Consider the following 11946-nt stretch of genomic DNA (forward strand, 5'->3'; position numbering starts at 1 on the left):
CGAGCAGACACACATCAACTGCGACACCCTCCACATCCATCTCTCCAGTGTTCTGTGACAACACACAGTACGACGACGACAGTGATTACAACAGCCCTCTCATACTCACACACATACACACACTACACAAATGCCTACCATCAACGACCAGCAGATCGGCCCAACAGGCTTCGGCCTCATGGGCCTGACCTGGCGAGCCACCCCGCCCCCGAAGGAGCAAGCCTTTGCCGCGATGCGCGCGGCCCTGGCCAACGGGATGAACTTCTGGAACGGCGGCGACCTGTACGGCAACCCCGAGTACAACAGCATGACGCTGCTCTCCGAGTACTTTGCCAAGTACCCCGAGGACGCGGACAAGGTGGTGCTCAGCATGAAGGCCGGCGTGAACCCGGACCAGTCGCCCGCGGGCGTGCGCAAGACGCTGGACAACATGCTGGGCCAGCTCAAGGGGACCAAGAAGGTGGACGTGTTTGAGTTTGCGAGGAGGAACCAGGCCGCGTCCATGGAAGAGGCGTTCCGGACCGTCAAGGAGGAGTACATTGACACGGGCAAGGTCGGCGGCATCTCGCTGTCCGAGGTCCGGCTGGACACGCTCAAGGAGGCCGTCAAACATGTCAAGGTTGTCGCGGTCGAGGTCGAGGTATCGCTGTAAGTGCTTGTTCTACTTCTTCTTCATTCTCCTCCCCGCCACCACTGAGCTCGCTCGAGCTCCAGGGCTTTCTAGTTCGATCTTGTTCTTGGCTGACTCGTGTGGTTTTCAACAGTTTCTCCACCGACGTCCTCACCAACGGCATCGCCGCCACTTGCGCGGAGCACAACATTCCCATTGTCGCGTACTCGCCCATCGGCCGCGGCCTGCTCACCGGCCAGATCCGGAGCATCGACGACATCCCCGAGGACTCGATGCTGCGCCACTACCCGCGCTTCCAGCCCGACACGTTCCCCATCAACATCGAGCTCGTCGGGCAGGTCGAGGCCATTGCGCGCAGGAAGGGGTGCACGCCCGCGCAGCTGGCCATCAGCTGGGTCCGCAGCCTGTCGAGGAGGCCCGGGATGCCGACGTTCATTCCGATCCCCGGCGCCACCACGGCCGAGAGGGTCGAGGAGAACTCGAAGCACTTTGACATTACGGACGACGAGATGGCAGAGATCGATCGGATCCTGGCAAAGTTCCCAGTCGCGGGGGAGCGGTACCCGGAGCAGATTCCGAGCAATACCTAAGCCTTTAGCAGAGGAGGGAGGCGTACAAAGGGGAAGAGATGGCTGCGGAAAGTAGTGGTTGTATTGTCAAGCTAGACTGAGGGGATGTGTCTATGGCACTTGGGAGAAAGAGAATACCAAGCATGTTGCCCACACAACTTTGCCCGACGAATTTGGGCCACTCGTGCAAGACTTTGAGCAGACAGAGATGTGATCCACCACGCGGAGAGATGCGTGCCTTTTCCCCGACAATCACATCCTTTGAGCGAGGATCTTCGGTACACAAAGCACGCTCTGCTATCCAGCGATCAGGCGAGAGAGTTATCCACAGTATCAGAGAAGCCCGTCCTGCCTCTGCACTGCCCGGAGGCAACGCAAAGGCAGGGGGGCTGTCCCCTTTTCAGAATTGCAGAATTCTTTAGAGTGCTCATCATATCGACTGGAGTAGCGTGGCGGCAGCTGTGCTTGGCATAACACGGAGCTATGTCCGCTGGGGAGAAGTGTGGTGAATCAGATGATGTGATCATTGACCTACCGTGGTCGGTATCGAGGCCGGATGGCATACCGCGGTCATTCTTGTCGGCACACGTGAGATCCGGTGGTTATGAGCACGGAAGAACTGGTGCTCAGATACCTGCGGTGAAGCAGCCTCGACAATACTGGAGGGCAACCATCCGGGCGACGATCGTGGATTTGTTCGCCGCAAAGATGTTGCGGCGAAGTTGTTGCTACGCCTGGGCTTGCACTTTGGGTGTGCAGAAGCACGAACAGTGAAACGACCGTGCGCGCGGGTCAAAAGTGCTTTCTGCCGGGAGCTCTGAAATTTTTGTTAATGTGCTGCCCACCGGGTAGCTGGGTCCGGAGCTGCACAGTGCATTTAGCCGTATGGGTGATCAATATCCTGGAGATAGGGCTTGGTGACGGCTTTCTGCACTGTGTCTCGAGGATGCCGTAAATTACGAGGGATTGAGTTTCTAATAGTTGAATCGAGTCGAACCATTTTGCGCACGGCAAGCGACTGTTGAGAGTCGGCATATCTGCAGTCCTCGTCCTTGCATCCACCCCGTCAGCAATCTTTGACGTGTAGAAGGATGGATCATCCCCGACTGACCGCGTCCAGTCATTGGGTCTCTTGCTCGCGTCCTGACTGGGGATCGAACACTCTAGAAACAATCCTTGAAAGCAGCTTCCATAACTGTATTCGAGGTGTTCGAGAAGGCATGTTCTGCTTGACGTGGTGGTAGATTGCGACGGTGCTTTTTTCTGACGCGAGCTTTCTGTGCTTGATAACAGACCAGTTATTGTTTGGTGCAACCTCAAAAAAGCACTTGCACGATAGGGCGGAGATGACGAGCCCGCTGTCTCAAGGATCGGATGGCATGCTGACGGAGACTTTATGCACTGTATCGCCGTGACCCTGCTCTGAATCTTGGAAGTTGGCCTTGCTGGAGAAGACTGGCCGCATAGGCACCACCTCGCCTCAGTGACACCAGAGACGACTTGGCGCGTTAGGGAGGGATCTGCCTTGTTGATGGGCTCGCCGGCTCCCACCACTGTCCTGGCTGTCCAAGGTTCCTGGCACGGAAACAGGCCGCATCCAGCAGGAGCTGGGCAGGGCAGGTCCAGATGCGCGGTCCCACGGGCTGTGGAACTATCGAAAGAGGAGGGAGGGCAGCAGAGCAGCTCCGCATGAGGACGCACGCCTGGAGCGCTTGAGCGGCACTCATCCCACGCAGTGGGTCGCCTTGCGCGTGGCAGGGTTTGTTGCGTTGCACACAGCCAGTCACGGCGCCCGCAGTGCTGTGCGACATGGCGACCCCGGCCACATGGCATGGGCCTGCACCCTGCCCACACCAGGAACGACCCTCAGCAGCTCGCCCACTCACATTAATTATCGTCTTGCAGAAAGCGGGCCATGGTAGCCGGGGCTCTTGGGGGTCGTCGGCCGGCGGCGTGTGCGCAGGCAGGCAGGCAATCCTCTGTGGGTGCGTGCTGTGGTGCTGTGCTGTTGGCCGCCGACACGAGGTGATGGGAAGGGAGCGAAAGGGGATGCCGCGAGGAGATTGCGAGATGCATCTCGAGCATCGCCGTCCCAGCCCTTGAGCAGCGTCGTCCCTGTGTCGTTCCTGCATCTGTTGGCTCTGGCGACGCATCCACCGTGGCCCAGCGTGAGATCGTCCCAACTTACTTCCGGACTTGCGAACGCAGACCGCACTAAGGTGGCTCCTGCATGAGTCGCCGAGGACGCCCTCCTCAAAAAGCCCGCCTGGACTTCCCCAGGCTCAACATCGTCGACGCCGCAGCCCGCCCCGGCGTGCGCATTCGCTTGCTCGCCAGCCAGCGCCCGAGCACTCAACAGGGCATCCTGCACCATCCTTGATTGTAGGCAATCTCAAGACTCGCGACAGCCTCGTCCCGCGGCCAGCTAGACCGCTCCATTCGTTTCCCGTAATCCAACCTTCACTCCGAGTGGTACCAACAACCACGACAGTCTTTCGGACACCGCGCTCGAACATTTTGCAACTTCAATCTGTGCTTCTACACGCACGGATTTCCCCAGCCAATTATTTCGTGCTCGAGGCGACGACTACTACGACGACGACAACGACAACGACGAGCAGAAGATCCGTGACGAAACGACGCTTTTCCGGTACTCGACTGCCTTACGTTTCCGTTTCGGCTTCCCACGCGCTTTGCGCCGCACAATCTCAACAAGAACAGGTCTCGGACGCCGGCCGCGGTCGTGGCCTAGTCTGTCCATCATCGATAATCCTTCGAAGCATACTCCTGGCGCATACGGTCAGCGTGGTGGAGGTCTTATTGTGTTCGGCTCGCATACTAAGACTGTCTCAGACACTCTGCCATCGGCTGCCCCGCCACCACTCTGGTGGGAGCGACCGCGAGCGGTCGAATCAGCAGTAAGAGCTTGTCTCGTTGCGTCGATTGCCCACGAAGCTTCCCGGCAATGCCTGCTACACCAGATGGACCGACGCAGGCGGCCGGCGCAGTTGCGCATGTCGCCCAGCCTGCGTCCCCGACTCTCACAAACCCAGATATGATTCTTCCCGACTACTACGACGACTCTGCATCCTCGCCGGAGAGATCTCAGTCCCCAGTCGCCATCTGGCAAGGTACGCACGACTTGTCTTTTCAGCTTCCACCACAAGCCTTCTCAGCTGGCCCGATCTCGCCAACCACTCCAATCATCTATGGTAATGGCACCATGCTCTCAGACATTGGCGAGGTCACAGAGGTGGAGAGTGTGTGTGGCAAACCAGAGTACAGGCCATACACGCAACAGAAGAATGCACCCGCCGTCGGCGCCACGGCCCTGTCGCAACACCTTGGCCGCAAGAAGGAAACCAGGGCTGCGCGGCAACGTCGCGCATCCATGGACTCAAATAGCACTATAACTGGCGGAGATGAGAAACAAATGCACTTCAACGATTTCGACGACAGCGTCAGTGTAGGAGGCAGCAGCTTTCAGGGCGACGATGAGGAGAGTGTTGCAGAGTCATACAACGACGAGCCTCGAGGGCACCAACGGGCATTGCTGCTCCAAGAAAGCAGCAATATGGACGAGCGCTACTCCACAGCTCTGAGTAGGCGGGCAGAACAGATCCTGGCCAATGCGAAAAGGAGGTTGACGGTAAGTTCCTCGCGCAGTCGTGGGGATATCCAAGACAGCCTACTAACGAATCCAAAGACGATGGAAGGGAACCTGCACCGAGCACGTTCTTCGCTCTCCTCGCCTACGCTCTCATCCGTAGACTCTGATCGGACCCCTTCTCCAAAATTTAACCGCGCTGTCACAAGAGAACCTGCGATTAAGCCTGCTGGCAGGAACCCCTACGGCCACAACAGAGTGTCTAGTGAGCACGCTGTGCCAACAGGACCAAAGCTCAGTACACAATTGCCTCGCTCGTCGAGCGCACTGGGCGCGGCGGGCGGCTATCGTAAGCCATTGCATATCCATATTGCCTCCGCTTTTGATGAGGACACCAACGAGGACGACGAGAGTGAATATTCAACAGAAGGCAAAGATGAGCATATCCATTACAAAAACCCTGTGTATGGGAACACTGGTTTCTCCAAGAGCAAGCCGGCTCTTGAGACCCTTACAGAGCATTCTGTTTCCCCTACAGGCGGCGCGATGCGCGATAGCCAGTCCCACGACGACCTCAATTCCCAGCTTCGCCCAGATTCTGCGCTCTCGCCACACGACCAAACTATCCGCCGCTCAGCTTCGGCAAGTCAGATGCGAGATCTGAAGGAACAGATGACCGATCTCAAAGGTAGATTGTCGTCCCTCCGAGACCAGGCGAGAGCAGACAGCCTCAAGCGGCGCAGTATGCAGAGCCTCAGGACTCCGAGTCCGTTCACGCATGCGCCGGTTGAGCAGTGGTACTCGTCGCAGCGTTCTTCAACTCAGAGTTCCGAAGTCCTCCCCATGCAGCAAGGGCCAGCTCCTGACGCTAGCGCCCAGCAAGACACCGAAAAGGTCACCGAGGCCAATGGTGTGTCTGTGCCAGAAAGTGAACCCGACAATGAAACCGCCGACGATTCCATGCTCGGGTTCGTCGACGTGGTCGATGAAGATGACGAAGTGATCCCATATCGTGCCCCAAGCCTAGTCGATGACGAGTACACGGACGATTTGCGTACCGAAGACGGATTCGAGGATTATCGGGACGAATTCGTGGACTTTCGTAGCGACAGCGAAGCTTCGATGTATCATGATTCTGTTCAGCACCAACTTTCGCACGAGGATCGCGAAGACGCCTTTGACTACGAGCACTTCTTCCTGCATAGTGCCATGGGCAGCATGACTCGCAGGCGAATGGAGCGACGCAATAGCGATACTACTTATACTTCCGAGGAGTCTGTAGAGACGACACGAGGTCCTGACATTCCGATTTACGAAAAGGGCCATGTCCGTCATCGGCGCGGAAGCCATGGCTCGTCGTCAACAGTAGCTTCCTTCGCCACAGCTACCGAAGGACGAAGCACCCGCTTGGATGAGAACATCACCAGCAATGCAGCTGAGCAACTCTTTGACTCGATGGAGCGCACGCGCACGAGCTCAGAGCAGGCGAAACGCGCCACCTTTGGGGGTGCATACGGCGACAGTGGATCCGACCAAAGCTCTCGACCTCCGTCCTCGATGCATAACCCCAAACCAAAGTCCGCGCATCGGCCATCGGTCTCCTCCATAGGATCTTCTGGCACGACGCGGAGCTTCCCGCTCGTCAACAAGCCCAAGAGCAATGGTGTGTTGACACCACGTGATTCGCCTGAGCAAGGGCATCACCCGGTGAACGACGTCACACGGAGCGAAACGTCAAGCCTCTACGACCTAGACAGCATGGCTGGGGACAATACTGCTGCGGCCATGACGGCACTGTCAAAGGATGATCAGATCCTTGTCCAGCGTCTGGTTGCTAGCCTAGGCAAGTGCGTATTAGGCTTGACTGAGTCGGGTCGTGCCAGCACCGAGAGTCGGATTGCTCGCAAGCGGATTGAGCACGCGAAGAGGATCCTTGAGGGATTGAGCGATTAGGTTCGGTTTAGCGATTGTTTTCAAAGTGACACCCACAGCTGTCTAGACTTTAGGCGGCTATGTATATATTCGATTCTTCCTATTGACGGCTTCGTCATACCGAGCGAAAATTTAACCATGATGGAAAAGTTTGTCCGCACGGAGTTTTGGTGAGATTCATCCTTAGCCTGGTATCAAGTGGTGTTGCTATTCTGTAGCCTAGAGCATACGCGCAATTTTTGGCACCATTTGACGACTTCAGGAATTCACTGAGTGTTTGAGTCCCATCGGGACGCCCTCAATTAGGTCATGTTGAACAACTTACTGCTGAAGCATATCATGCACAAAGACGCAATTCCGCTTGGTCAGACTCTCGTACGGCGCGCGGTACTTTTGAAGGAAGGCCCCACATATGTAAGGGGAACCCAGCCAATCAACACTCACCTCCAGGACGACCCAGATGCCTGGAAGGCAACCGCGGCCTTCCGTGCATCACGCCCTTTCCTCTCTTACACACTCTTCATCCGTACATCACAAGCTCACGTATCACAGCCGCCTCTTTACTGTCACTCTCCTTCGATGCACGGGTGATAGTCAGTCATGCGTCTTGGGCTACTTCATACCCCACCTGTCTCATTTGTCGCCTGCATGCTGACTTACACGCAACCTGTCGTTGTGCTGCCGCCATGATCGAGCCTTGGAGCAGCAAGTATCTGCCCCTGGGGTGCCTCGATATCTCCATCACAGATTCAAATACAGTCTTGTCAGATCGTTACGATCTTACCCAATGGAGAGCATTTACTCGCGCTCGATCAAAAGAGGTTCCAGCGGCTCAGGCCACTCACGACACTTTGTCACCAGAAATCCAGGCAACCCTTCTGAGAACCAGCGAACGACGCATCCCGGCTTCTTTATGGAAGACGCAGTGGATACAGTTGGCCTTTCGACTGGTTGAAGGCTCAGCCGAGACAATAGGGAGATTTCGCGTCTATGTTCTGCCTTTCGACGTCGACAGATATGCCATCGGCAACAGGGACGATGAGAAGCTCGGCAAGGCTTTGGCTTCGCTGCTCCGCCGACTTGACTACTCGCCAGAAGCATGGGCTGGGCACTCTTGTGTGGCCAAAATGCCGCAGCCAGCGCCTTTCGACGCTACGCGCGCTCCTACCTCGGAAGACTCAAATCTGCTGGCAATGTTCAACAACGTGCCATCGCCAGATCCTCAACCGCAAGCTATCACAGATCCTGATGCCCGCCATGCCATGGTATCTATCCTTGAGAGCAACCTCCCAGGCCTCAAGACCACCCTCTATCCTTACCAACGCAAGTCAGCTGCGCTCATGTTGCAGCGAGAGCTCGAGCCCGGCCGGGTTATGGACCCTAGGTTGCGATGCTGTCGAGACCAGAATAGCAGAGCCTGGTACTACGACTCCGTGACTGGACTAGTTCTTCTGGAGCCTCGCTACTACGATGGCACACGTGGAGGCATCCTCGCTGAGGAGATGGGCACTGGCAAGACATTGATGTGCCTCGCCCTCATCTTGAGCACGCGGCGTGAGCCAACAATCGCTCCGGAGCCATTCGTTGCTGAGAATCCACCTCGCCGCCGCCTGGCGAGTCTCTTAGACATGGCTGCTGCAGCTGCCAATAGAGGCTCTATTCCCTGGCAGCCATACTTTGACTACATCCAACATCAGCTTGGCCATGATCACACTCGATGCTTGAACGCACTCAGAGACCCAGCCAACCGTGCGTTCTATAAGGTCAAGACAGATCCTCTGGTTGAGCCGCGGAGAAGCAGTCGTCTCATACCACGCGAGGCACCGACAAAGGAAATCCATCTCGGCAGTGGTACCTTGATTGTTGTTCCTGACAACCTGGTCACGCAGTGGCGGGAGGAGATCAAGAAGCATACCACTGGTCTCCAGGTGCTGATTCTTGTTAACCGCGACAGGATTCCATGTGTGGCAGAGTTGTTGACGTACGACATTGTCCTCTTTTCTCAGAGTCGCCTCGAATGGATCTGGGGAGAGCGGAAGAACGGCGAAGGGCCGCCCCGCGATATATACTGTCCTCTGGAGCACATTCAGTGGAAACGATCTATTGTTGACGAGGGCCACAAGCTGGGGAGTCGGAGTAATAGTAGTACATCGATTGTCCTCGACCAGCTCTACATCAGCGCCATGTGGATTGTGACAGGAACGCCTACACGAAACCTCTACGGTGTCAAAGAGTTGATTGTGGGCGATGAGGCGAAGCAGCGCAATGACCTTGACTCGCAGCGAGCCGATCTTGTTCATATCGGCAAGATGGCCTCGAAGTATTTGAGGGTGCGCCCGTGGGCCAACACACGGGAAGAGGCTGGCGATACTGTAGCGGACTGGAACGTGTATGTGATGAACCCGGCTCAGCACTCAAAAGGTCAGAATCGCATCGACTCGCTCAGGTCGACACTGAATTCCCTGATTGTGCGGCACAGGCTTGCAGACATCAGTACTCTACTTCCGGCTGTCGACGAAAAGATTGTGTATCTCGAGGGTTCATATCAAGACAAGTTGGCCTTGAACCTGTTTGCGATGGTCATAATCTTCAACTCTGTGCAGTCGCAGCGCACGGACATCGACTACTTGTTCCACCCACGGCAGAAGAAAAGTCTGGCTGAGCTTGTTCGTAACTTGCGACAGGCGTGTTTCTATGGCGGGGTCTTTTGGACAGTCGAAGATATCCAGCAGGCTCTTGACGTGGCAGAGGATTTCTTGAAGAAAGGAAAGATCTCACTCAGCCCAGAAGATGAAGAAGCTATACGGCAAGCGATAGACTTCGGCCATGTAGCGGTGTCTAATCACCTGAAGACTCTCAGCAGCCAGTTTCACTCCCTGCCACTTTACGTGGAGAACTTTCCAGGTGGGCACGGCGGAGCCTGGGCTCTCGATAACCGTGACGACAGTCTGATCTGTACGGACGCTGGTCTCGTCCTTGCTTTGCAGAAATTTCTCAACCCGTGTGTTGATGCGCCAACTTCTTTGCAGCGCATGATTGACTCCGGTCAACTCGACGCTGAGGGCCAGGCAAAGAGGGAAAAGGCGCTAGAAATGGCAGAGGCGACGTCGTCTTCTGATCAGGCTCGGAGACAGAATGCGCAGTCCACCGGGTTAGCTGGACAAACCCAGCTCGGGAGCGATCGTCATTCGAAACCGAAGTCTGGGCTCCTCGAAAAGTCTGCACTTATCGCAATCGACGATGATTCCCCAGCCATGCAAGCAGACCAGCATACTGCCAACATTACTGTTGCGGATGCATTGGCATCGACGAGGATCATTTCGACGGTATCTGCGAAGCTGTCATACATTGTCGATGCGATTGTGAAGTACAAGGACGATGAGCAGATCATTGTGTTCTACGACAACGACAACATTGCTTGGTACTTGGCTGGAGTTTTGGAAATTGTGAGTTTAACGATACGTATGTCATTTGTTGCAACGACTAATGGTAGTACATTAGCTGCAAATCCACCATCTGATCTATGCACGTGCCGGCATCAACGCCGAGCGCCGTGCTCAATACGTCACGACATTCACGCATAACCCCAAGTTTAGAGTTTTGTTGATGGACATTAGCCAGGCTGCATTCGGTTTGGACATGCGAAGTGCTTCGCGAATCTATTTCCTGAGCCCCGTGCTCAACCCGCAAGTGCAGGCACAAGCTATTGGTCGTGCTCGCCGGATTAGCCAGGAGAAGCCCGTCACTGTTGAGACTCTGGTTTTGAAAGGCAGCATTGAAGAGGTCATTGTCGACCGGAGTAAGACGATGACCCAGGCAGAGCAGCGCAAAGTGATGAACTCGGTCATCGAGGACAAGCTGATCAATGACTGGATCAAAAACGTCCAGATCATGCCTATGAACCTGGAGACGACGCATAGCTCGGAGCCAGGGAATGGGCTGGCGCAGTCGGCGATGCTCAAGGCGCCGCAATTCGTCTTCGGAATAGGCTTTGGAAGAGAACTGCACCCTGACGAGGATCTCCTCACAAATAGCCCGTTATCCAGCAAGGAGCATCGCAGAGAGGGCCAGGGTTCACTGCCCGGACCGGCTGGCCGAATCCCCTTCAAGATCCGTCTTGGGGGCATGAAGAGGTCGGAAAGTCCGCTCTTGACATCCTCAACACGGGAGGCTACGCCATTGTCATTAGCGGGCGACTCTGTTGATGAGAATCAACAAAAGGAAGCCGAGGCTCTTGAGCACCGGCCGAAGAAGAAAGTGCGTGTTGCCTGGGCTGATTGAAGAGGCAACGTGTGCAGTAGACCTCGTGGCTCGAGTCATTGGCTTTGATGTATTCCAGATGGGGTACAGGGTCCAGAGCATGGAGTACGGTGTTATTTTTTTCACAAGTTTGCTGAGAAACAAGAACAGCTTTTTTTTGATTCAGGTCTTGCTGGCGTTTGCAGGATCTCTTGGATCTGTCGTGAAATAGATACGAGGTCTTCGTATTCACACAGGTAGAGCTGAACAATGGCATGTGATGTGGCGCAGCACAGCCAAGTCAGTATCGAGGATCGGTGATCGTGAACGACATGTGCGCGGAAAGCGCGAGGATGAATCGAGCAGAGCTGAGGTGACTTGAAGTTGTCCCGTGATGGAGTCGACCTGCACTTGGCGACCTTCGCAAATGTCGTATAGCGTCGCAACAGCCAATCTCCCTCGGGCCCATCGTTGCTGTCTGCACGAATATTTACAGAGGTTTGGTCAATGGATAAAAACGATTCATGCACTGGCTTTCGGTCGGCAGGAGATCATGGTTAGTAGAACAACAGCACTCTTCGCAGAGGCTGGGAGATGCGGCAGTGAATGCGTTTGATTTTTGCGCAGGGGTGAATCCTCAGGAGGGGAAGTCTCCTGGTCAGTGGTTCCCATTACATGATTAAAGGCGGTGGCTTGCTATCTAAAGCCGGCAAAGGAGCCTCCCTCGGAGTCGGTCTGTGACAGGTGGTATATAGTTCTTTTTTGTGTACAAAAGTGTTGGAAAATGCCCGACATGGCGATATAGAGAGCTCGCTGCTCGTTTTGCAGTACATTATATTAGAGATTAAACGAGTGTCGTAATCGTACGGTTGCTGCCCGTTTCAGCGTGACAATCATGACAGAACCTCCCGATAGTGATGAATCATACCTCATGCAATGGAATGGCTAATGTTGGCACCAACGGCAAG

General features: G+C 55.4%; 3 protein-coding genes across 3 annotated transcripts; all 3 read left to right on the plus strand.

The window, feature by feature from the left end:
- Window positions 1-130: 130 nt before the first annotated feature.
- B0I36DRAFT_370733 (aldo/keto reductase) lies at window positions 131-1221 on the plus strand (the record flags this gene model as incomplete). Its single annotated transcript, XM_046159938.1, has 2 exons — window positions 131-648; window positions 765-1221. 2 exons carry the CDS (start codon window positions 131-133, stop codon window positions 1219-1221), a joined length of 975 nt encoding a protein of 324 aa, XP_046017743.1.
- A 2718-nt stretch (window positions 1222-3939) lies between these two features.
- B0I36DRAFT_309099 (uncharacterized protein) lies at window positions 3940-7072 on the plus strand. Its single transcript, XM_046152087.1, has 2 exons — window positions 3940-4849; window positions 4907-7072. Exons 1-2 carry the CDS (start codon window positions 4166-4168, stop codon window positions 6758-6760), a joined length of 2538 nt encoding a protein of 845 aa, XP_046017744.1. The 5' UTR covers window positions 3940-4165; the 3' UTR covers window positions 6761-7072.
- Window positions 7073-7425: 353 nt separating this feature from the next.
- On the plus strand, window positions 7426-11020 carry B0I36DRAFT_234280 (SNF2 family N-terminal domain-containing protein; the record flags this gene model as incomplete). Its single annotated transcript, XM_046149291.1, has 2 exons — window positions 7426-10185; window positions 10241-11020. The coding sequence occupies 2 exons, from the start codon at window positions 7426-7428 to the stop codon at window positions 11018-11020; spliced, it is 3540 nt and encodes a 1179-aa protein (XP_046017745.1).
- Between the last annotated feature and the right edge of the window lie 926 nt (window positions 11021-11946).

The sequence above is a fragment of the Microdochium trichocladiopsis genome (assembly GCF_020744255.1).
Source record: "Microdochium trichocladiopsis strain MPI-CAGE-CH-0230 chromosome Unknown B0I36scaffold_1, whole genome shotgun sequence".
Lineage (NCBI taxonomy): Eukaryota > Fungi > Ascomycota > Sordariomycetes > Xylariales > Microdochiaceae > Microdochium > Microdochium trichocladiopsis.